This window comes from Protomyctophum bolini (assembly GCF_963924005.1).
Source record: "Protomyctophum bolini genome assembly, chromosome: 2".
Classification (NCBI taxonomy): Eukaryota; Metazoa; Chordata; class Actinopteri; order Myctophiformes; family Myctophidae; genus Protomyctophum; species Protomyctophum bolini.
Window position 1 is genome coordinate 28,638,848 of NC_137863.1, and position 25,067 is coordinate 28,663,914.

The window sequence follows — 25,067 nt, forward strand, 5'->3', positions numbered from 1 at the left end:
TATGTCTTTACGTTCTTTTATTTCTGCCACACTTTTTATCCTTTTATGCCATTTTTCTATGCCCAGCTTTCCGGGTTTGTGTAAACACAAACATTGAAGTGAAGACAGAAAAGTGTGATTGGCCAGAATGAGATGATGTATGATGATAAGAGCGCCCCTCACTTCACAGTTCACATGGGTGTGATTTTTATTGTTTCTTTTTGAGGGGCGCTATATGTATATGCAGGTTAAAAGTTAGTTTTTCCTTAAACAAACATTAAACGTATTATTAGCTAATATTATTACCCTTTTGAACTCAATGAAGTAGGCCTAATGGTATATGTAGAACCATTGAAGAATGTTTTGATTGAAGTTTTAGAAAGTTGTTGTGTAGTTTATAACTTTACTTATTTAACTTTCCTCTTCTACCCTGGATTTACCATTTGACCCTGAGAAATAGCTCCATCTAAATCCCAAATGTCTCAATTGCATTCAGTAAAAATAATCCCAGTGATAAATAATCCCAGTGATACAGTAGTTATAGTAGTAGATTTCAATGAACACAGTGTTTTTCCTCTATTCTTTTTGTCTCCACCAGGCCAAATGTTTTGCATTCCGTCCGTGTGTCCGTCCGTGTGTGTGTGTGTGTGTGTGTGTGTCCGTCCGTCTGTTACCAGCTAATCTCTGGCACCTTTAACCCGGTCGATGCCACATTTTGCACACACACTGCCTGGATGCCAACGATGAACCTCTGCCCCAAAATTTCCAAGAATGCCCTTTATAACGCCACCAGGAGGCTGACTTTTGTAAAACATTTCTTTTTTATATTACTCCTCCATATTTTGTCCAAACATACCGCAAATCTCTATAGTCAGCTCAAGACAGATCTGTCCGATATTTCATATTCCATCCTGATTGGCTATCATTGGCTTTAAAAATTTGCAGGATTGGCCCGTTTTGAACAAAAAGCCTCAAATCATGAATGCAGCATGCAATTTACATGAAATCTTTCACAGAATATATCCCACCCTTTTCACATTGGCCTGTTATTGCACCACCAACAGGTGGATTTTTGCAAAACACATTTTTGGAACAAAATGCCACAAATCATGAACGCAGCGTGCAATTTACGTGAAAATTTTCACGAACTTTCCTACTAAGCTGAGGAATATATCCCACCCTTTTCACATTGGCCTGTTATAGCGCCACTAACAGGTGGATTTTTGCAAAACACATTTTTGGAACAAAATGCCTTAAATCATTCAATTGCCATCCAAGGCTTAAGAAGAAATGGCACCCTTTTCACATTGGCTTATTATAGCGCCACCAGGAGGCCACAACCTGCCCTGGTGGAGACCTGTGCCCCGAGGGGCACTTTTTCTAGTTTTTCTGTGTATTAGGTAATTTCAAGGGATATTTAGAAAGGCATTGACGATTCTTAGGAGAAAATAGAGAAGGAGAGATATGGAGATGACAAAATGTTATTACATAGCAAGCGGGTAAATGCACTTGCAGTTACAGGACAGGACGAATGGTGCCCGAGTTATGCCCGGGACAGACAGACACACATGAGTTATGCCCGGGACAGACAGACACACATGCAGACAAACACAGAGTTATGCCCGGGACAGACAGACACACATGCAGACAAACACAGAGTTATGCCCGGGACAGACAGACACACATGCAGACAAACACAGAGTTATGCCCGGGACAGACAGACACACATGCAGACAAACACAGAGTTATGCCCGGGACAGACAGACACACATGCAGACAAACACAGAGTTATGCCCGGGACAGACAGACACACATGCAGACAAACACAGAGTTATGCCCGGGACAGACAGACACACATGCAGACAAACACAGACACAGAGATTCCATGAATTTAGTATATAGATAATTATATATTGTCATAAGCAGATTATAATGCATTATAGCCATGGGCTTCATAGAAAGAGTTGCTGAAAATTCCACTTTATCAGTATTACACAGTTGTCCCCCGAAAGGGACGGGGGACATCGCGATATATGTCTTTCAATTGGCTCTGACCTGATCATGTGACACGCGTGTCATCCGATTCCCAGAGCCTGCATCCACGTTGTCGTTGTTGAACAAAAAGTGAAACTAAACCTGCGGCCAGCCCCTCGGCCACGTTGCTCCCAGAGCCTGCATCCATTGCTCAGTCCGTCTAGCATCATCTCTTTGCCTACTGCTGCGTGTGTGTGGGGTATGTGCGCACACACATTCGCACATTTACAGCATCATCTCTTTGATCTCTTTGACTACTGCCGCGTGTGTGTGGAGTCCATGCGCATACGAGCATTTACAGCCGCAGAGAACGGATTAAACAGGCACCGTGCGTGTCTGACAGCCTGTGCTATCTGTGAGCTAGGCTGCTGCAAAAAACACTGCTATTGACTGTCAATCCCCCCCCCCCCTCCACACACACACACACACACACACACACACACACACACACACACACACACACTAAAAACAACAAGGGGAGCCATGCTAGCGCCTCACTGCGCACTAGCGTCATACGTATTTCCACACTCGTGATAACAACAAGGCAGTCAACCAGTGCAGGAATACACGCAATACAACAAGTGCATAATACGCAGCAACTTCGAAATGAAAAACTACGTGCTAGAGACCAAGTTAATAGAAGTCTCACACAGGTCTAAACTCTAAACATTGCAACAAGTTATGGAGAAGTAGCCGACGCTTACGCTATACCTGCAGAGAAGAGACTGCGGTAACGCCATCCGCCACTTGCGCACTCTCAGTAACGTGATCCACTGCCCACACAGCAACAATCGCACTCCTTACTCACGCCAATAGCTTCCTTGCTCACTACAATACAACATTGCAAGGGTGACAACGTCACAAGGGAGCCAACGACGTGTGGAGCTAGAATCGAGACCAGCCGCAGGCCGGTCGAGTTTCTAGTTATTGACAAAGGCTATACTTGCAAATAGCAAGCATGCTATTATATCGTCAGTAAGAGGGCAAGAAGTGACCTCGCCCTTTATGTCGAGGTTGTGACCTTGCTCGTGACCTCGCTCTTTAGGTCACACATCCGCCTGGGTGACCGCAGACTGCAGGGCGGGCCCTGGCGCTTTGGCATGGGGGGTCATATCAACATTTGGAATTAATTCTGTACTGGCCATATATGGAGCGTGTCTTGAGTCTGTACAGGGTTTGATGAGGTCAGATCAACATATGGAATGTCAGAACAGGTCAGCTCCATATATGGAGATCTAAGGGTGGCAGCGAGGGCAGTGTCTTGAGTGTACAGGGTTTGATGGGGTCTGGCCATATATGGAGCGTGTCTTGAGTGTACAGGGTTTGATTAGGTCAGATCAACATATGGAATGTCAGAAAAGTTCAGCTTCATATAATGGACATCTAAGGGTGGCACCGGGCCGCAGGGTCAGTGTCTTGAGTGTACAGGGTTTGATGAGGGCCCATGGAGGTTGAGGTCAGTGTTGTGATCTTCATATATGGAGACAGCAATATATGGAGCATGCAGGGCTTAAAGTTCTCAGTCCTGGGGACGAATTTCAGTCCTGAGGATTTCATAGGGGTCATTTAATGAGATCAGTGCAGATTTGCAAAAATATTGGGATTTCTTTTTGGCTTTAAGCCCTGAGCATGTCATGAGGCGTGACGGATCGACGACCATATATGGGTGACATGTCACGAAGCATGACAGAATGACGGCCATATATGGTGTCGTGACAGAGTCACTGACGGAATCATTGACAGGTTTTCATAGTAATCTGCGACCTACAGTCGCAATAATGTCAGATTTCCATGTTGTGGAAATTCAAATTACATCATATGCATATTGCTTTTGAGGACTGTGCTTTCCACCAGTTTACATCTCAGTTACATCACAGACAGAAAACAAGCTGTAGATTGGCTATATTTTCAGCCTGTTTTCGTCACTCCAAGGAAGTATACATCGGCTTCATGATCCATGTAAAACTGAGCTGCTACATCGTTATCCTTATATAAAAAGATCACAGAGTAAACTTCAGAGTGAAAAATATCTTCAAAGCTTTAAAGTAAACCTCTATATAAACGGTGGGGCAAAAAGGTTCCAAAGGGACACATCGAATGCATTTTTCAAACTGTGGCTTTAAATGGACAACTACTCCATGAACTGGGTCAAGAATCCAGCTGAGACACAACACTGAATTTTGCATTATGCAGAAATATTTTGAAAAGAAGACCGCCTGAAATACACAATGTAGGACAGTGGTTCGCAAGCACTGATTTCCACCAATATAATTAGCAAGAGCTATATAGGATTCCACTAGGCATGTTAGCATTCCGTCGCAGCAGTCGCAGCTGATCTCTAGACAATGTGATTCCACCAGGCTACGTCCCCACAGTCTCTCTTTGCTCTGCTCTATCACTCTTGTAGACCAGACTAGTCGTTCAGCTGTTGTGGTCCCAGATATCAAACGTGTTTGATAATTATCAGGGTGGATCTGATAATCGGGAGGTTTAAGATTGGGTCTGTGAACCTCATGCTATGTGATCATCTGTATAGATAATCGTTTCCAACCTGAACCGGGAACGCCCCTGTAATTTTCACCAAATCTCCTTGATTATCCTGTATTATGAGCCCATGTTCAGACATTATGGTTTCCCTACAGATATAGCTTTTATAGCAGACAATATGACTGTGTGCGTGCGTGCGTGCGAATTAGAAGGTATTTTGTGACATATTTGATGTCTGGTGGCCCATTTCTTGAATGAGTTGATAACCCACTGCAATCCAGAGCATCCTTATTCCCAAACTGCAGTGCTCAGCAGCTCTGTGTGCTGCATGGTGATACTGCGCCGCGCCTCTGTCTGTCTGCACCTCTTACTACCCTGTCATTTATTTGACGGCTTCTGTATGTTTTTTTATTTAACCACTTAATCCCTAGTTTACATAGCTATTTCGTTGTGTGTCTGAAAGCAATAGCTATTAACTGTAAACAAACGAATGTTCACTGTTATGACCTGCCCAGAATAGTATTCATGTGGTTAAGATTTATTTTGCCATATGTTATGCTTTATTTCTATTTATTTTATAACCAAGGGCAGAGAGAGGTGAGACATGTGAGACAAGATGAAAGTGGGATTGGAACTCTGTTCCTTGCGACTCACCAGGATCATATATGGTCTGTGCACGGGCTGAGCCATGGCTGCTGTAAATTTACAGTAATGCTGATGATGGACTGTTATGGCTCCGTGCAAAATATATTAACTATGCAATGGCAATGAGGGAACCTTTGTAGTGTGTGTGTGTGTGTGTGTGTGTGTGTGTGTGTGTGTGTGTGTGTGTGTGTGTGTGTGTGTGTGTGTGTGTGTGTGTGTGTGTGTGTGTGTGTGTGTGTGTGTGTGTGTGTGTGTGTGTGTGTGTGTGTGTGTGTGTGTGTGTGCGCGCGCACGTGCGTGCGTGTGCAGGCCTATATATCTCATACGTTAGGGCTTGCTCTGCTCTTGTTATTTGATCTAGACACAGGTCTCCAGGGTCTTTATTACTAAAAGGTTCTATTTCTGGCAGTGCTGTGTTGTTCTCCACAAACCAACAGTGCCGGTCCATTCTGGTGGCTCAGCAGTGGGCCTGGACACATGTCATGTTTTTTCCAGCTTTTTTGGGGATATGGTCTCACTCGTGACCTATTGTTGCGTTTCGCTTCCTTCTCACTTCTGCGTTGTCCCTCGTCACTCTTCACTGGAGATTATTTTAGAATGCCATGAGAAATGCCATGAGAAACACAGCACAAGAGGAGTACAGCACTACAGGTATAGCAGATCTACAAGCTTCTCATGCATCACATGGTGACGCATTGTGAGCTTGAAGTTCTGCTATTTGTGCTACACTGTCATATGATGAAAAATAAAATAGGGTATTAATTTATGACGGAGGGGAAAAAAAGATATAATATGGAGATATAAGGTTTGTGCCCGACAGCGACGATATTTGAGATGAAGAATGAGAGCGAGTATTGGGAGCAAAGCAGTGAGGGAAGGACAAACAACACTGGGTGAAGAAGAAGAACAAGATGGAGGGTGTAAGACAGAAGAGATAGAAAAAGGGAGACAGAGATGTCGGCTGTCTGCTTCTTGTTGTTTTTTTCTTGATCTTGAAACAGATCGTATTTCATAATAAAGATCCACATGATTGCCTCGTAAGATGGGAAGGAGGATGAGATGGAGGCAAAACGCAGGAAGGAGGAGGAGATGGGATGAGGTGGAGGCGATGGAAGGAGGAGGAAGGAGGAGGAGATGGGATGAGGTGGAGGCAAAGCACAGGAAGGAGGAGGAGATGGGATGAGGTGGAGGCAAAGCACAGGAAGGAGGAGGAGATGGGATGAGGTGGAGGCAAAGCACAGGGAAAAATTACATTGATGAATAACAGCTTCCCCTCCCTATAAGTGCCTCTCCTATGTTTTCATGGTCTAATGCGATTGTCTTAAATGGCATTTAGAAAAAGAAGGAGATCAGGGAAGGAAAAAAAACTAAAGAATGGGGGAGTACTCAGGGATGAAAAAAACAGAATAAGGAGTGCTTGCAGCATGATGAAGGCTTTGATTTGATAAAGGTTTCGATGTTGGCTGGTTGCTCTTATTTTTGCTGCACGCATTACTCTGACTGTCCCTGAGGTTCACTAAAACTCCCACCCTCTCAGTTTCCCTTTGACTGACACTGAAAACCATGGCTTCATCAGTCCTTATATTGAGGACTGGCAGGAGGCCAGGCACCCGGCTGAGACAGTGCTGAGCCTGCGACTGATTCTGTCTGTCTATAGTTCTGTCTAAAAGGGAGATAGAGTGATCGACTAGCAGATTAACACACCAAACAATAGATATCAGGGCAGCAGTGGCTCAGGAAGGAGAGGGGCTGTTTGGGAACAGGAAGGTTCCTGGTTTGATCCCCAGGTCTTCCTACACAGTGTCTTTGTGCAAATATACACAGAACCCTGGTGAGCAGGTTGGTGCCTTGCATAGTTGCTTCCACCATCCGTGTCTGATTGTGAATGGGTGAAAGAGCAGATTGTAAAGAGCTTTGGATAATGGCACTAGAAATGCAGACAGATTGCATTTATTGGACTTTTAATTATCCATGTAAATCCGTGTTGCAATACAAGATATCCTTTGTTTTGTGTGTGCCCTGTTCATATTATTGGTGACCTTAGTTTAAACAATAGACAACTACAATCAAACACATTAAACACATAAGATTTGAACAAATATGTGATGTCGGAGCTTTGTGATGAACATAGTTTGTACAAACTGGGTGTGGGCTAGACCGGCTAGTGCTAAGGGCTGCTCACAACAAGAATGACAAATATAAGTCATTTTTGGTGGGGGGGGGGCAAACGATATAGATGGGATCAATTTCAGAACAATTTGATCAATGATAGAAATACTGTAAATTCATACGAATGTACAGGGCATCAACGAATCACCCACGTTCAATATGGCAGGTAACATTGTTGAGAGGCTCATAAAAAATAAAACAATATTTATAATCCGGACCATTATCCATACCTTCCATGTGGTGGCCCCTTCCCCTATTCGTTCATACAAGGACATGAGGTATGTTTAGGCAGAATAATACTATGAAGATAGGTTGAAAATGGCTGAAGTCGTCCTGTAAGCCAGTTAGGGCCTTATGAAATATTAGCCAAGAGTCTGAAGGCAGTGATGTCAGTGGAGCAGCTGTTAAGCCACTAGGATGCCAATTACTACATATGGCCTTGTGCCACTATACTGACTCCATCCTCTGTCATCTTCTCGTCTGTATAAGAGAATGTTGGAGATAAAAGGGCAAAGACAGACATACAAGGAAATGACAAGGGTGAAGGGAAACAAGAATAAATGGAGTGAAATAAGGATAGAGATACAAAGACCAGATTGTGACAGTGATGGGAGACAAAGTGGTTGATGAGGGGAGAGATACCGTGTGTGTGTGTGTGTGTGTGTGTGTGTGTGTGTGTGTGTGTGTGTGTGTGTGTGTGTGTGTGTGTGTGTGTGTGCGTGCGCGCCCCAAGTGAAAGAGAGAAAGAAATAGGATACAGTATACATGTAAAGGCTAGACAGTGAAGGGTATCCATTTTGTTTTATTGAAGATGCTCTGTTTTCCTCATTATGTATGTCATTGATTTATTCAAATTGCTGTTTACCAATAAACATGAACACTGACCGTATTCACACGGTGGCCATTTTAAATACTCCGGGATGGCTGTGTTATCCCAACCCCCAAGTATGACACAAGAGCAAAATGACCACAGTGTGAATGTGAATATGGTCAATACTAGGGTTTTTCCAGGCTCAGAATGGGTCTTTGGGGGGTTATTAGTTACGCACAACAGCAAGCATGTGGTGATCCATCTGCGTGGCAACTACGCAACTACAGAGCCAATTGATTACTTATAACTATTATTATTATAACTATTTATAACTACAGAGCCAATTTATTACCTCATTTGACAGAAAGCTATGCATTTTCCTGTTATTTCTGACCATTTGGTATGTTATTCTTAAATAAAACCCAATTTAACTAAATGGTGGGGAAAAAATCATTAGTTCATTGGGAGTAATGCAATAAATCATTTGAATGGGGAGGTGAATGGCTACAATCCTAGTGATTGATTTGTTGATAGGCAAGTAATAGCTTGTCTTACTTGGTAACAGAGGATACATAATTTATTCTCCATTCTTATCATTTTAGTGCTTGTGAATTTCTATGGGGGTGGAAAAAATACTCTTTGGGGGCACCACACATTCCTTCATGCAGGAAAAACCATGAATACGAAGAGAAATAGACCAACCACAATAGTTTTCCATAACATTTTTTAGATGTCACATGTGTTTACATTTGCTCCAAAATGTGACATAAATCTGAAAAATGTTGTCAGTATGCATAAAATTCACGCCAATATTAAATAGCCTCTTCAAGATAATATTTGAGTGTGAAGTGCAGCAGTTGTTTTAGAAATTCTGTTCAATGGCTCCCTCATCTTTTGGGTGAGTGCATGTAATTGATAGCTCAGGCATAACCAAAGTATAGTAATCTAGCATTTATTGGTGTTGACTGAAAGGTGTCGGCAAATTTGTAAACAAGAACCTGAGTACCTATTGCTTTTACCGTAGCGGCAGAGATCTTATCATCTTTTGGCAAATGGGTGCAGGAGGAAATGTTATAAAACCACTAGAAACATTTTTTGGTGCACATGATATTAATTCTGACTTATGCCTAAACTTAGAGCCTCTTGAAACACCAATTTGTATTTGCTTGCTGTACAGAAAATCTGTAATGTTTAGTGAAAGTAAACATCAGTATGGTTTTTCACAAGGCCATGCTTAGCAACCTGAAGATTTTCCACACATTTTCAATGCAACATTTAGTAAGATAATCTATTAAAGCATACACTGTCAGACTGTCTACAGACTCTACACCAATGCAGACACAGTTTGAAGATAGGGGAAATATTAGGTAATGGCGAGAATCAAAATTTCACACCGTTATGGTCATTTTGGTCCTTATTTATTTACATTCAATTACACATGCTGTGTAATTGAATGTAAGTGTTTACACAAATATTTTTGTTTAGATCATCAGAGGTTATTCACTTACCAATAACCTGGTCATATTTTTAGTGATTTACAATCAAATATCAATCAATCAATTTAGTAATCAGTTGACCCTTTAAACCCTTTGGCGTTTGTTTCTCACTCCCTTTGCTTGTATGCATATAATAAGTCTATATGACTATAATAGTCATAGTCATAGTCATGTTTCCATGCATGAAAAAACATATGGTTTGTATAAAATAGAAAAAACAGGCCAGTTTTTAAAGATTTATTTTAAATGCTGTGTGTGAGCCAGGAAGGTATTCTATGCTGTATAGTTTTGTTCAGGGGCACTATATAGCGTTTTGGATGTTATCAGATGATTTAATCACCATCCTTATCAAGACAGTAGACATTTCCTACATATTTACATTGTTGTCAATATGCTGTCTGACATAATATAAGATTTAGAAACTTTTAGTAATTCTAGTAAGACTAAAACATAATTGCCCAGACTCTTCTTCAACAAAGATGGCGAAAGCAAACATTCTTTGTTCTGTACATACAATTGTATGGTACAAAACTTAACCGGACTGCACGTAAAGCGACGTTGTTGTATTGTGCAGTTTCACAGTGTTTGCGCTTTGGCGGCAGCAATTTCACTTCCGCGTTTCCTAGTTGCCTTCTCGTGGTATAGGCAGTATGTAGGAATTCATGTCCATTGCATGGTCTTGATAAGAACATATTGGTGATTCAAAGCAGGTGAACTATACCTCGCCCCCCCATACCTGTCTGACCTTGTCCACGTCAACATTCCCACCCGGCCTCTTAGGTCTGTCTCTTCCATCACTCTGAAAGTCCTTCCTGTCCGTCTGCAGCTGCTCTGCCCCTCACCTCTGAAACTCCCTCCCCCTGATATTAGAAACATGGACTATATCACCATACAAACTCACCTCAAAACCCACCTGTTTAGGCAGGCATATGGCTGACCTCTGTTATCTTCTGCTGTCAGCTGTACTTTAGTTATGATTTTGCTTTTAACTGTGTCTTGTATTAACTGTTTTTAACCTGTTGTACGGCAACCTTGAGTGCCCTGAAAGGCGCCTTATAAATACATTTTATTATTATTATTACAAAAAGTATTTCTACTGATCTGGTGGACACACAGTGAAAAGAGTATGTCAACACCTGTGCCCCTGTTGTGTGGGTATTATGGTATGCCTTTCTGGTGTAAATAGACATCATCACATTTGTGATGATCACGCATGACGGCAATGGCCGTTTTTAGCCCAATGAGTGTTGTATATATATATAGATAGATATAGAACAACATAACAGACAAAAAAGAAAACTCATAATGAACTGTGAAAGATAACATTTGCACAGAATCATACAGCAGTCCACCTCAGCCATAATTCCAGACATCAAGTCCTCCAAAAGTACTATCATTATGGAAACGGCAAGTTGAACTGAATGTAATAATAGGGATTTCAGTATTGAAACAGTTCAAGGATTGAAAAAAAATGGGGGGGGGAGCAATAAGTATATCTTGTTAATCATGTTTCTATATTTCCTTTATAGGTGCAAGAGTGGCTATGTCTGAACTGTCAGATGCAGAGAGCTCTGGGAATGGACATGGACACGCCACGCTCCAAGAGTCAACAGCAGATACACTCTCCTTCTCAACCAGCCAAACCTGAGCCCTCAACTCAACCTGCCCCCCAGACACAGAACCCTCCACAGACACAACCTCCTCCACAGACACAACCTCCTCCACAGACACAACCTCCTGCACAGACACAACCTACACAGCCTGGCCCTAACAGACAGACTGCTGCAGGGCCAGGCCAGAAACAGGTGAAGCTCCCCCCAGGAGCTGTCCCTCTTCCTGGCATGGCCAAGGTCCCATCACAGCCTGGCATGGCCAAGGCCCCGTCGCAGCCTGACCTTTCTCGGAATTCCCCTGCCCACCAACAGCAGCAAGCCCGTCAGGACCAGACCCGCAGCGCAGGAAGCTCCCCGTCCCGACAGCCCCCGCCTCCAGAGCAGACCTTTGGGAAGCTGTTTGGTTTCGGTGCCTCTCTCCTTAATCAGGCCAGCACACTCATATCAGAGATCGACCCCCTCGCTTCACAACAACAGCAGCAGCAGCCACCCAAAACAGCCCCCAAACCTGCAGGACCTCAGGGTCCAGGACCAGGGGCAAGTAAACCCCCTGGGCCTCAGTCTTCCCAGCAAGGTCCCAATGCATCCCCTAAGCAGCAACAGCCGGCCCACAAGGACCCTTCCCCGAAACCCACAGCTAACTGTCCTCTTTGTAAGACAGGTCTCAATGTGGGCAACACAGCAGAAGCGCCGAATTACAACACCTGTACTGAGTGCCACTCCCAGGTGTGCAACATGTGTGGATTCAACCCCACGCCACACCTAGTCGAGGTAAGACTGTGACTACAATGTGCTTGTTTCTATTTGCTGTTCAGCTGTGTGTGGTAAGAAATGGAGCGGGTCATGTCAGGTCATTGCAAACGCCTGCAGACCGGAGCTCACCGAAATGAGATGATTTACTGAAATGTTTGTGCTGAAACATGCTGTGTCATAGTGCAGTGGTGTCTGACTGTGTGTTGTGTCTCCATTACTGACGGCCTGGCCTTAGAGTAAAGAGTTGTGTTTTACAAAGGATCTATGTTGGCTTTGCTCAAGGACTTGGCTCCAGAAGCTGTTGTGGGGCATTGACTTGGCCCGAGTTTGCTCTGCCCCTGAGGAGTAGCATGATCCCATTCTATTTCTCTTTATATATTTCTTAACTATTACCCATTTAATTGGTATAATTCTTGATTGCAGAAGCATGAATGAATAAACGAGAAGCTATTTAAACATTAAAGGTATATTCAGTGATTTCACTTAATTCAAATATCACTTATTTTTTTGTTTGTTGTAGTAATCCTCCCTACTATAGAGTGTTCTGACGATATAAGGAGTTCCTCCCAGTCCCCAGTTAACCCCTAGGTGGCCTTCCGCCAATCATGATTGAGCCTTGGTGTGTGTGCTGTTGGCCTGTTGCGTGTCCCCCCACTGTAGTGCGTGCATGTGCACATCTTGATACCTCATCAGCCTCCCCTGTGTTTGCATGGAGTGGAATCTATGGGAAATAAGGGCTTATCAATTGTGATGTAGATCAATTTGTCGTGCTGATATGCTCACCTCATAAAATCTCTTAGGTCAGCCTAGTGTATTTTATAATCCCGTACCTAAAGCATCCCAGTCCTCGATCTCCCAGTGTTGGAATACAGCTGGCTAGAATAGGGGCTTTAGAGTCTAACTGAGTCACGCTGTGATTGCCTGACTGTCTAAAGTTTAGACAGTCAGGCAATCACAGTGTTTAATTATGCAAATCCTATGCCCAATTGAATGATAGCAGTAATAACAGACTTTCTGCAGAGCGTTGTTGGCTCTTTAATTGGTGAGCCTTGTCTTCTAGAGGCATCTGGTTGTCGCATTCTCTGGCAGTGGCTATCCATACCTCGTTATGGAAACAAAGAAATATTGTATTGTTAGGCATCATCTTCATGCTTGGCTACGGTGAACCTACAAACATATTTTATGCTGATTTCCAATGACCATAATTATTCACTCAATGACCATTTTTCTTTTATATCACTTGGGACCTTTGCTGTGGAGGCTGTATGATGGATTTCCCTCATTCACCGTACGAATGGCCATTATTTTATTTTTTATCTTTCTGCCTTTATTGATAGTTCTAGTGAAGATGGACAGGAAAGAGAGACGGGGAGAGACGGTCGTCGGAATCAGGACTTGATGACTGTGATTAGAGCCTGGACCGCTAGGCCAGCAGGCACCCTAAATGGCCATTATTGTTGTTCACCTCATTCCTACTCTTCCTTACTCCCAAAAGGCATATTTGACCAAACGTCACGTCACTTGGATAGCGCTAAGTCGGCTCAAGTGGACTTCGCAACTTTCGGCATGGTGACTCGCTCGCCTAAACTCGCTCGGCGGTGCCTCCCGTGAGTCAACTCAGATAACTGGACTAAATGCAGTCAACATGTGCATTTGCCTTCAAGGCACATGTTGACGTTTTCACAGTATGTCTTTTGGGGAGCGAGACAGCTGTCCACCTCAATACCATCCAATAATTTCTCAACAATTCCCATTTGTCCTTTATTTATGTCACAGCCATAGCTGTGACCCATTTCTCCCTATTTTAGTGAAGGCATGGTCCATGGTGACAAGGTTGGTGGTTACTTCCAAACACTTGGCCACCAGTATTTCAACCTTTCCCCAGCAAAAGTGAGAAATGCAGTCAATGATTCAGCATGCTGGCCACCTATTGTATTAGCATCCGTCGCATAGTAGGTGACCAATTTATAGACTTATGCATATTGCATATCTGTCACGCATTTGTATTTACATAACAAACTGTCCACATTAGAAGAAATATGGTGTGTTTGATTACTATGCTGCATACAAATATTCTTTAACCTGCCTACCATAATTGTCCTTCTTAATTATCTGCATACTGCTAGCAAGGAATTGAATGACAATTAGTGATTTTGAAAATTAATTTGGATCAAATTAGATGGCCAATATAGCAACAAAATGACATTTTATTTGTCATTGACAGTTGCTGAGAAGGGATGCCATTGTGTCAGGAAGCGGGAGGGAGTGGGGGGGAGGAGCAGCAGAGAGAGAGAGAGAGAGAGAGAGAGAGAGAGAGAGAGAGAGAACCAGGGATAATGAGGGATAGGTGGTTATTGTTGTTACATGAGATTTTGCATTGATTACTGTGAAAATTCATGAAATAAGATATACATGCGTTTTCTGAATGTTTCCCCCTTCATGTTGCTTCTCAAGGAGGGAAGGCAAGCAATGTCAAAGTTCTGAGTTTGGCTGTAAATAGAACGGGTGTTTTTTCATATTTGTATTCATACTGCATCCCCCCCCCATCTTTCCCTATTTCCAGTTCCATCTATAGTGTTCTCGTTTGTGAGTTTCACTCTGTACGTTAACATTACATTTCTCAGCAGTCTCAGTATTATAGAATAGATTTCATCCCTTTTTTCTTGATATGGCAGCGATTTGTTCGACTGCCTGGACTGGCTCATGCACAGATCATCCGACTATGCAAGTTATTGTCATAATGACGTAGAAACTAGTATACTGTAGCACAGTGGTTATAATGGGAATTGGATCATATTAGTACTTGGACTGAATCTTTCATGTAACTGTACTGTAGAAGAAGTGCAGAGAAACTGAAAATATAACTCATCAATAATTCAGCGTAAAGAGAACATTATAAATAGTTCATGAAATGTGGAACAGGCCGAGTGCTGTTGGACTCCTCGTGTCACATAAGGCCAGTGTGTATGAGTGCATGCATGCATGCATGCGTGTGCGCGTGTGTGTGTGTGTGTGTGTGTGTGTGTGTGTGTTTATGTGAGTGATAGAGCATTTGAGACGATATAAAACTAGGAGTTCGAATCCTATACAGGTTAATAGTTGTTGATCCCCGGGGGATCCCTGGAACATCCAGACCCCCAGGAACGCGCCCAGGGGGCCGGGCCGGTTCCGGTGTGCCGCCCCGCATCCGAAACGGTTGAGAACGGTTGGACCGTGTGGGGGTCCCTGTACTGTACTGTACTGTACTGTACTGTACTGTACTGTACTGTACTGTACTGTACTGTACTGTACTGTACTGTACTGTACTGTACTGTACTGGCACACCCGAAATCATCATATATACAGTTAATATGTGTGTGTGTGTGTGTGTGTGTGTGTGTGTGTGTGTGTGTGTGTGTGTGTGTGTGTGTGTGTGTGTGTGTGTATTTGTGTGTGTTAGGTTGTGCACAAATGGTGAAAAACAACCATGCTGTTTTCGTGCTCAGACCCAGCCACCCACCCAGCCACACACATAGCTCTATAAGGGAGTGGTTGCACCACTCAAAAAACTAAAAACTAAAACGAAATAACAAAATAAATTATTATTAAATAAAAACAAAAACAAGGCTTTACAAAAACTAAAATAATAACTAACTTGAACTGTATAAACTAAATCATGCAGAAACATGCCCTTTATTTTACTATAATATTTCATAGGCTGCTACATAAACCTATTTTGGCTGGATATGAAATCTTCCAATTATATGTCAAAATCTTTCAAAAAGGTAGCAAAAATGTCAGATCTACAAGTTGATAAGCTATTTTAGCAATTTTGGAAGATGTGTGACTGATTCTGCCTATAACGACATGCCCAAAATAGGGATGTCAATCATGTCATGTGGCATGAAAGTGCTTAATTGTGAATACATTTCTAAAATATGTTTTTTTATTATACACAGTACTACTTTTTCTCACTTTTATTTTATCCAGACTAATTCAATTAACTCATTGTAAATTAACTCATTACAATATGATACAAAAACTAAACTAATACTTTTGGGAACAGTGGTTCCCAAAAAATAGCAGAAAACATACACTGTGTTTTAGGTTAGGGATCCGGGTGCACTTGCAACTTGCAACTTCTCTAGTACAGCAGTACGTACAAAAACAACAGGGTTTCAGCCCTTCTGTCTTGAACACTTAATGACTGGCAAGGGAGCTAGTTGTCCTAGTTAATTCTGCCAGATTCCAGTGATGTACGTGTCAGCATATTGTTCTAGGAATCATTTTCCATTTCCCTGGCCAGTCCTATCTCACTGGCATGGTCACACAGACAGTTGTGGTCTGCCAGGTTAGCTGGCTTCTGCTGTGGTAAATAAAGATAATAATGGGGACATCATAGTAAGTAGTAAGTACCTCGATCCATTAGTTGTCCCTGCACAATTACTGTCATGTTAGAATCTTCAGCTGCAACACTAAAGTATTACCAACAAACAGACACACAGAGGCTACAGAATTGTAGCAGAACTGTAACTGTATACAGAACTGTATATAACTGTAAATTTCGCAAACAGAGTGCCCACGCACAGCTCACATGCTGGTGCGCACACAGTCATGCTTACACTTGCATGCATACACAAACACATACATACGCACACACACCCCAATGAGTAGCATGAACAAACTGACATACGTGTGCTGCGTGCATGCGTACTTGCTCTGCATGCACACCATTTACAATTTAGGCTCTTTATCCAGAGCGACTTACAGTAAGCAAGTGAACTGTGACATACATCAATATTGCCAAGAGACAGTGTAGTGATAATCTAGGATCATAGGTAAACCAAGAATAGCATCAGTCTAAACTATAATATCAAAAGATTATAATTTGTACATTTAAACTATAGAAAATATAGGATGCCAGTCAGGTAAACAAATTAACCTGACATCTAAATTACATTTTTACCTTTGCAAGACTGCATGGTTGTCAAGGCACTTATTGCATGCACATGCACACACACACACACACACACACACACACACACACACACACACACACACACACACACACACACACACACACACACACACACACACACACACGCACACACACACAATTAGTAACAAGTTAATTTTGTATAATACTGTTTCGATAGAATATGACAACACACAGGTTTTATTGTACAGTACTGTTTGTGGGTTATACATGATCATTCCCTTCCCGGCAATGTCTTCTTTGCAAGATGCTGCGCAGCAAAATATCTGACCTTTAAAGTTCTGTGTTTATTTTTGAAATATTGCGTCTCGTAATTGGGGCAGCGATGTTGACACAGCTGAATAATCACATATGCCCGTGAGCTATACATGATTAAAATGTTTTGAATACTCTGCACGTGAAGATGAATGATTAAACTCAAACAAGTCTTTGCTGGGGAATCTCCTTAGCACTTGGATTTAGTTTTTCCAGTTAATCTGGGTAGAGAAACGGCTCCAGAGTGCTGCACTGTTGAAGAAATTATGCACTGTTGAGGAAATAATCCTATACCCGTTATGCTCATGTCTTGAACATTTTATGTAACATAACAGCTCGATATGAACAGGCGGGTGATACACTGACATACAGAGGAACGTGTGAGAACATTCCGGAACGCACTGGAATTACAAAGCCTGATCATACTTTGTTGCGCAACGGTGTCGTGGGTCAGAAATAGCCAATCTTCAAGTTCACAACGTGTCATGTATGCATCACATCGTGAGCTTGTAGGTCTGCTATTTTCGGAGTGAGACACTGTCTTGCGACAAAGCATAAATTACGCTTCACTGGGAGGTTGGCACAGTCTCTCTCTCCCCCTCCGGAGTCCCATGCAATGCCAGATGGCTGCCGGCACCATCCATCCAGGCCCGCCGTGCTTAGCCTGGCCTCTCCCAAAGGAGGTGATGATTCTACACCAACGCAGAACTCACCTCAAGCCAGGCTCAGCAGCTTGCATACACGTTTAATATTTCCATCACTTCACATACTTATCAAGTACAAATGCCAGCAAACCCACATAGAGAACCGGGCTTAAAGCCACACAGGAACTCAAAGAGTCACACTCGGATGCATGCCTACTCATGTACTCAAGCACACTTGTCAATGTGCACGCATGCATGCTGCCTGTGCGATAACAGATCACATGTAATGGAATTACAGTAGTTACTAGTTTGATTACAACTGAAATATGTAGCGTTAAAAAAAAAGAAATAAATTATTTACTTGTTGGATTAGAGAGATAGAGAATATACACTGTAGATCAAAACACTGTCTTGTACAAATGTAATGTGATTAATAGCTGATAATTTCGAACGTTAACAACATTATGTTCTTATAATAATCCTTTCTCATTATGGATGTACAAATAGCAGCCTGTGAACTGGAATAAACATCACACATACTAGACTTGCGCACATGTCACGCATGCACCCACGCGCACGCACATGCACGCACGCACACACACACACACACACACACACACACACACACGCACGCACACGCACACACGCACACACACACACATGCGCGTGGTAGGTAGAGTGACATCATCTCTGTGGAGAGATCATCTTCCTGTTCTGTTCTTTCAAATGATATGAATGTACGGTGTGATTCTATCTGCCCTCTGCAGCCCTGCTCTAATAACACAAATGAAGATGTAATCATATGTACGAATTGCATCTATTACAGCAGGGTCGTCATTTGGGGTCCCAGGGGATGGCAGTTGGCACCCCCTAGCATAAAACAGGCCACTCCTTCAAACTGGAAGCCAATGTTAGTCAATCAGGATGGAATATGTTAGTCAATCAAGACAGATCCGTCTTGATTACATGACTAGAGATAATTTGTACCAATTGCCGTGATGTTTGGACAATATCTGTAGAGTATAAAAAATGTGTTTAGCAAAACAGGCCGATTTGAAATACGTACTTGGCCACCACGTTTGTGTGTGTGTGCAAAGTTTCACGCTGATTTGTCCGGCAGTGCCGGAGATTAGCCGCTCACACACAGATCTTGACCACGCCTTCTGCCTGGTGGAGACAATAATCACATAACTACAGAGAGAACAGTGTAGTGCCCCAAATAAATGTGGATACCAAGTAAACGATCAACATAACTTTGTCTAAAAATAAAAAAGAATTTAACTTTGAACTATAAGACAAAGGTAAACAATTAACCTAGTATCTGATAACATTCTAACTAAATAACATTCTTAACATTTGTGGTTGAGAAAAACAAATCTAAGAAACAAAAACATTGTTACAATAGTAGACATAGACACTCGAAAGAAAAGGTGGCAAGCGGGGCCAGGGAGAGTGAAGTGCTAGGGTGGAGAGGTGGAGTCTGAAGAGGTGAGTCTTCAGATTACTGTGGGAAATTGGGAGTGAGTCTGCAGTCCTGACTGCAATGGGGAGTTTATTACACTGTCACACCGTTTAGGAGCCAGGAGGGAGATGCATCTAGGATGTGTGGAGCATTGTCCAGGGTTTTTTAAGGAAGGCTTGTACGGCATTCCTGTGTTATCTGATTTAAGTGAGCTGGAAGGGCTCACTGGTAGGGCTTGTTCTGTACTCGGGAGCCAGTGAAGGGAGCGGAAAAGGGGGGAGATGTGAAAATGTTGGCTAGTTGAAGACCAGGCATGCTGTGGAATTATGGATCTCTTCTATGTGGATGAGCTAATAATCTTTCTGTGTGTGTGTGTGTGTGTGTGTGTGTGTGTGTGTGTGTGTGTGTGTGTGTGTGCGCGCGCGTGCATGTTTGCGAGAGTGGTGCATGCGTGTGTGTGTGTGTGTGTGTGTGTGTGTGTGTGTGTGTGTGTGTGTGTGTGTGTGTGTGTGTGTGTGTGTGTGTGACTGTGTGTGTGTGTGTGTGTGTGTGTGTGTGTGTGTGTGTGTGGTGTGTCCGACTGTCCGTGTATGTGTGGCCATGTCTTGTATGTGACTGTCAGTAATTTATGTTGTTCAGAATATGAGTGAGATGATATGTAAACTTGATGATATCGCCACACCAGGTATAGAGTTACTATTTTACGTACCGGTAATCATGCACCCTATGTCAATGTCATATTCGGTCTCTATCCTTTTATTACTCTATGGTCTTGAGTCTTGACAGACTTGGGCGTCTCCCTAGGGAGGTCTTTGGGGAACGTCCAGTTGGGAGGAGGCCACAGGGCAGACTAACCAGCTGGGGGAATTAGATCTCCACACAGGCTTTGGAATGCCTCGGAATTCCCCTGTTATGCCTGATTTATACTTCAGTGACTGCTGCACGCAACTAAGCATAACTCAGGATTTAGTAACTAATGTTGCCCCGGAAGTTGAAGCAAGGGAATTATTAACTCGACATACTGACTCTGGAATGTCCGGATAAGCGGATGAAGACAAAGAAAAGGGAAAATCTTTTGATTAAAAAATATATATATATTTGTTTATACGTAAACCATTGGGGAGATTTAGTCGTGACCTATTAACATTCACGACCCATAGATCGGTGGGTCGCGAATGATGGCCCATTGTTTGTAAACCACTGTAAAAAAATTCCTACTTTCGGTTGTTGTTTCCTTGCATGTATCTGTTTACCTGACTGTTTCTGACTGGATGGTTCCATGCATGCATTCCTCTTCTCTCCCCATGTTTCATCACCTTTCTCCCTCCGTTCATTCGCATTCCTCTGCTTGCCGTGGTAGGAGACTGCTTGCTGTTGACACATTGATTGAATTGGCAATTACTGCTGGCTGAATTGCTCACAGCTGACGATACAACGCAAAGCCCTTTGCCTTCTTGATGCAGTGCCTGCACTGTTGATTTAGCAGCAACAGCAGATAAAGTATTTAAAACCCTGTGCACATGAGACAGAGCGATTGTAAGAGGTTAATCAGAGAGGAAGGGAAAGATAGGTGGATTGAGACAGAAACAGAGAGAGAGATCTTGTATGTAGAATGACCCAATAGCTGACGCGTGGTGTTGGGTGTTCTAATCCTCGTTGAGGGAGTGTAGTGATCCCCTTGAGTACCACGCTTAACCCCAACACACAGCTGTAATGATCCTCCCACACAAATTAATGCCATTTGCGAATACTAAGCTTCGTCGGGTGATTAAGCCATGAAACTACCCTCTTGAATTTGTCTGATGGCACTCCGTGTTTACACTCTCAGTGTGAAATTAACACTCCGAATTTGGCCGTGCATGTGAGAGACTGAGATTGAGTGAGAAGGAGCAAAGGAAGGTTTTTGACTCGAGCATAGCCTGGTTGCTATGTTTAGCATTACACAAGGTGCATTGACTGCAAATTCCTGCAGCATTCTTTCTGACCGACAAGACTCGATCAGCCAGTGGCTGGTTTGGAGAGCTTAAATGGCGCCCTCTCTCTACTGTTGGGCCTTTGGGCTTGGAAGCAGGCAGAGGGCTCACCTTGGGCTTCAGCCTATTTATACGTTTCATCATGCTTCATCAGAGCTTGTAGGTCTGCCATTTCTGGCTCCTGTCTATCAGAAACTGTATACTGTACTATACAGTATGTACTAGGTTACCTTTTCAAAAACGTTCACTCCGTAAATCGCACATCTCTGTCGGGAGGCATACTTTCATCTCTCTCTCTGTCTCTAAACAGTTTTTAGGGGTTGATACGTGTAAGACAAAGGGAAGGGATATTCTAAAGCAGGGGTTCTCAACATTTTTGGCTGGGGACACCCGGAAATGCTTTGGTCATGTTTCGCGACCCCCGCCCTGCCCCCCTCTCTACCACCAATACAAATTGACCGCTACAATAACCTTAATAATAGAGAAAATACATCATACTTAAATACTGAAACCAGATATAATCATTAAGGAAAGTTTATGCATGAAATGTGTACTATGTAAACTCTAAATTTCCATTGTCCAGCCATTCAGCCATTTTTTTAAATAATTTGAGGACCCCCCCGAGGGGTCGCGACCCCCAGTTAGAGAACCCCTGTTCTAAAGTATTGTCATTACATCGTTACAGTGCAACCAGAGTAGACAGGCTATATTCGCCATATTCAGACCGCAGCCTACACAACACTACATACATATAACAGTTGAAATAGAGCCTCCAAACAGACTCGGCTGCTTCAAATCAGCAATGGAGAGGTGGGGCTTGGCAGACAGTGCAGCATGCGAGTGTGGCAAGCCTGAGCAGTCTGCCGAGCACATATTTGGCACCTGCCCCCTGTACAGAGCTCCTTCGGAGGCCGGCCTCTTCCACGTGGGACCAGAGACAAGGGCGTGGCCATTTGAGGATGATACACGAAAGAAGAAGAAGACCGCAGCCATCTTGCCAGCATGGTGATACCTAGGTGCTATAGATAGATACTCCACTGTTACGCTCTTAGCTTACGCATGTCTCATGATAACTACTTTTATATATGTAATGTATGCCTTGATTTTTGTTATTGTTTAATGCAAATCGCTCTGGATTAAGAGCGTCTGCTAAATGCCTAAACTGTAAATTGCAAATTGTAAATTGCTACTTCCCATAGACAGCCCATTCATCCAAACAGAAAAGTCCTATCTAATTATATTAAACAACTTCAAAATCACCAACATTGCAGCTGTAGGGAAAGCTTAAATTGTCCTCTTTCTATCTGCAAAGTGTTTGTTTCATAAAAATCCACAAATTTTATGAGCTACTTCATGTCAAGAAATTCCTTGCATGTGATTTTTTTTTTTTTAAAGTTCTCGTTGAATATCACTCAACGGGCCATATGCGTACGACCTGTTTTGAATTTGCACATACGGTGGATTTTTATGAAACAAAAACGTTACAGATTGGAAGAGGATAATTCAAGCTTTCCCTACAGCTGCAATGTTGGTGATTTTGACGTTATTTAATATAATTAGAGAGGACTTTTCTGTTTGGATGAATGGGCTGTCTATGGGAAGTAGCACCTATAGGTATCACCTTGCTGGCAAGATGGCTCCGGTCTGAATATGGCCAATAGAGACAAAGCTTTGTACATTGAACACAATGAGTAGCACAGCATGTTGTCATCACTAGGACAAACAGGACATTACCAGAACAAAACTGCTTCACAAGAGCAATGTTGGTTTGACTAAGAGATTCGCTGAAACAAACAAAAAAAATCATGCACATAGATGAACAGCTAGAATACTACTTTGACAAGTTTGCTTGTGCCGGCTAATTGAATTTTCTTGTTCCAGTACGTCCCATGAGCCGGAGTGAAATGAGCTTTGTAATTGGCTAGTCAGTATACAGTAGTGTAGGCTACAGTATTTCCCATATTCCGGATTCGACAGATTGCGCCCAATAGGCTAGTTCGTAGCTGTCCATAGCTTCGCGGGATCAGTATCCCATTGCCAGGAGGTACAATTTCTCTGCGATAAGTAATTCACAAAATGACATACAGACATGCAGAGCAGCAGTTGTCAATGACTGATTAAAAAAAGAAAGAAAAAAACTAATAATCAAGGTCTTTATTGGCCTGTGTTCACAATGATCCTCCCAGTAGTTTTCGAGATTAGTTGCGGACAGACAGACACACAGGCAGGTACAATGTCTCCGCTTGGCAGAGATAATTTTTCCTGAGGTGCATGGAGGCATAGGATATAGCAGTGATATGCAGCACAGGTCATAAGCTGACCTGGTGCCTATACAGCCTACTGGATAGAGTGCCCTTCAGTCTTATGAGCCACGGTGCACTGCAGGTCTCCATTTTTCATGAGATGTCTTTAAGGTCAGCCTTGGCCTGTTCCAAGCCCTATCTGCCCCATGTGATATCAGCTCCTTTGAGGATGAATGGCTATCTGTAGAGCGCAGCAACCATATTGAACTGAGATTACCCCTCACAATTCTTTTTTCAAAAAGCCTTTTCGCTTCTCTACCTTGTGAGTGAGCTTTTATCACCTATTCAGAACTCGTCATCATCAACTATAGCGCTAACTAACGAGCTCCAAGGGCCTGTGGTTGCGCTGTCCCCCACTGTCGCACTGTCTGTCTGTCCCCCACTGTCGCACTGTCTGTCTGTCCCCCACTGTCCCACTGTCTGAGGTGTCCCACTGTCCCACTGTCTGAGGTGGGGTGGAGGATGATGCTGACACATCATTTCACATTTCACATCTCTTGTGCTCGTTCCTGTCTGTTCCTGTCCGCAGCTCCTCAGCAGTGTTGCTATGTCCACTTATTATTATAAGTGACGTTGGGCTTGTTGTTCTGTAAAGTCGCTTATAAATATTGATAATTGCAGGTTCCGTTTTTTGGGGCTTGTTTCTAAACTGTAGTTGCTTATTGGGCTTAATGCTTCCTTGTTGTTCAAGGAAGCAAGGACTCTCAAATGAATGTATAATTGTCCACAGACACCCCCCCCCCCCCCCCCCCGCCTTCTGAAAATATGTTGTGCCAGAGACCCCCATCCAAGATTTGTGGATTTAAAATATATTCCACAATGATAACTTATTTTCAAGATTTTTTTGTGTAAATAGCAAAATCTATAAAGGCGTTATGGTGTGACACGTTGTGAGCTTGTAGATCTGCTTTTTAATAATAGCTAATAGCCATATAGAGTATATAGAGTGCTCATGTGGCCTAGAGTAAATTATTTTGTGCTTGTTTATTAATCTGGCAATACTGCTCCTTAGACATATGAGCTGGTGAGAAGGCAAGGGAGTGTGTTGGACGCCTGATGCATTTGGAGTGCAGAGCAATTGAGCAAATGATGAGTGACGCAAACACGAGCTTAGAATGCGTTGTGTGGAACAGAGATATGTTATAACATACCACAAAGAAGTTACTGGAACAAAAGAACATACAGTAGCCAGAGAGAAGAAGGAGAATTATATATTATAGAAGTGCAGGGGAGTGAGAGAAAAAGTAAGAAACATAAAGCAGATACACTCAGATATTAAATCATTGCTGTCGGATGAAAACCTTGTAGTCCTATTTCATAAAGATTTAAAAAAAAATCATGAATTAACGTTGGTGCATACATATGATGTTGCAAAAATAGCACTCCAAGCTTTTTGCCAAGTGGTTATGTCTGTCTGTGGATTAATTCATATCCGGCCCGGGTGGGGCATGCATTCCCAACTTGCATT

General features: G+C 42.8%; 1 protein-coding gene across 1 annotated transcript in view; it reads left to right on the forward strand.

The window, feature by feature from the left end:
• bsnb (bassoon (presynaptic cytomatrix protein) b) overlaps positions 1-25,067 on the forward strand; it is a gene marked incomplete at both ends in the record, with an annotated part of 72,093 nt that overhangs the window by 12,240 nt on the left and 34,786 nt on the right. The window contains one exon of the mRNA XM_080790196.1: positions 11,151-12,005. Coding sequence (XP_080646322.1) covers positions 11,151-12,005 — 855 coding nt within the window. The remainder of the gene's footprint in view (positions 1-11,150; positions 12,006-25,067) is intronic.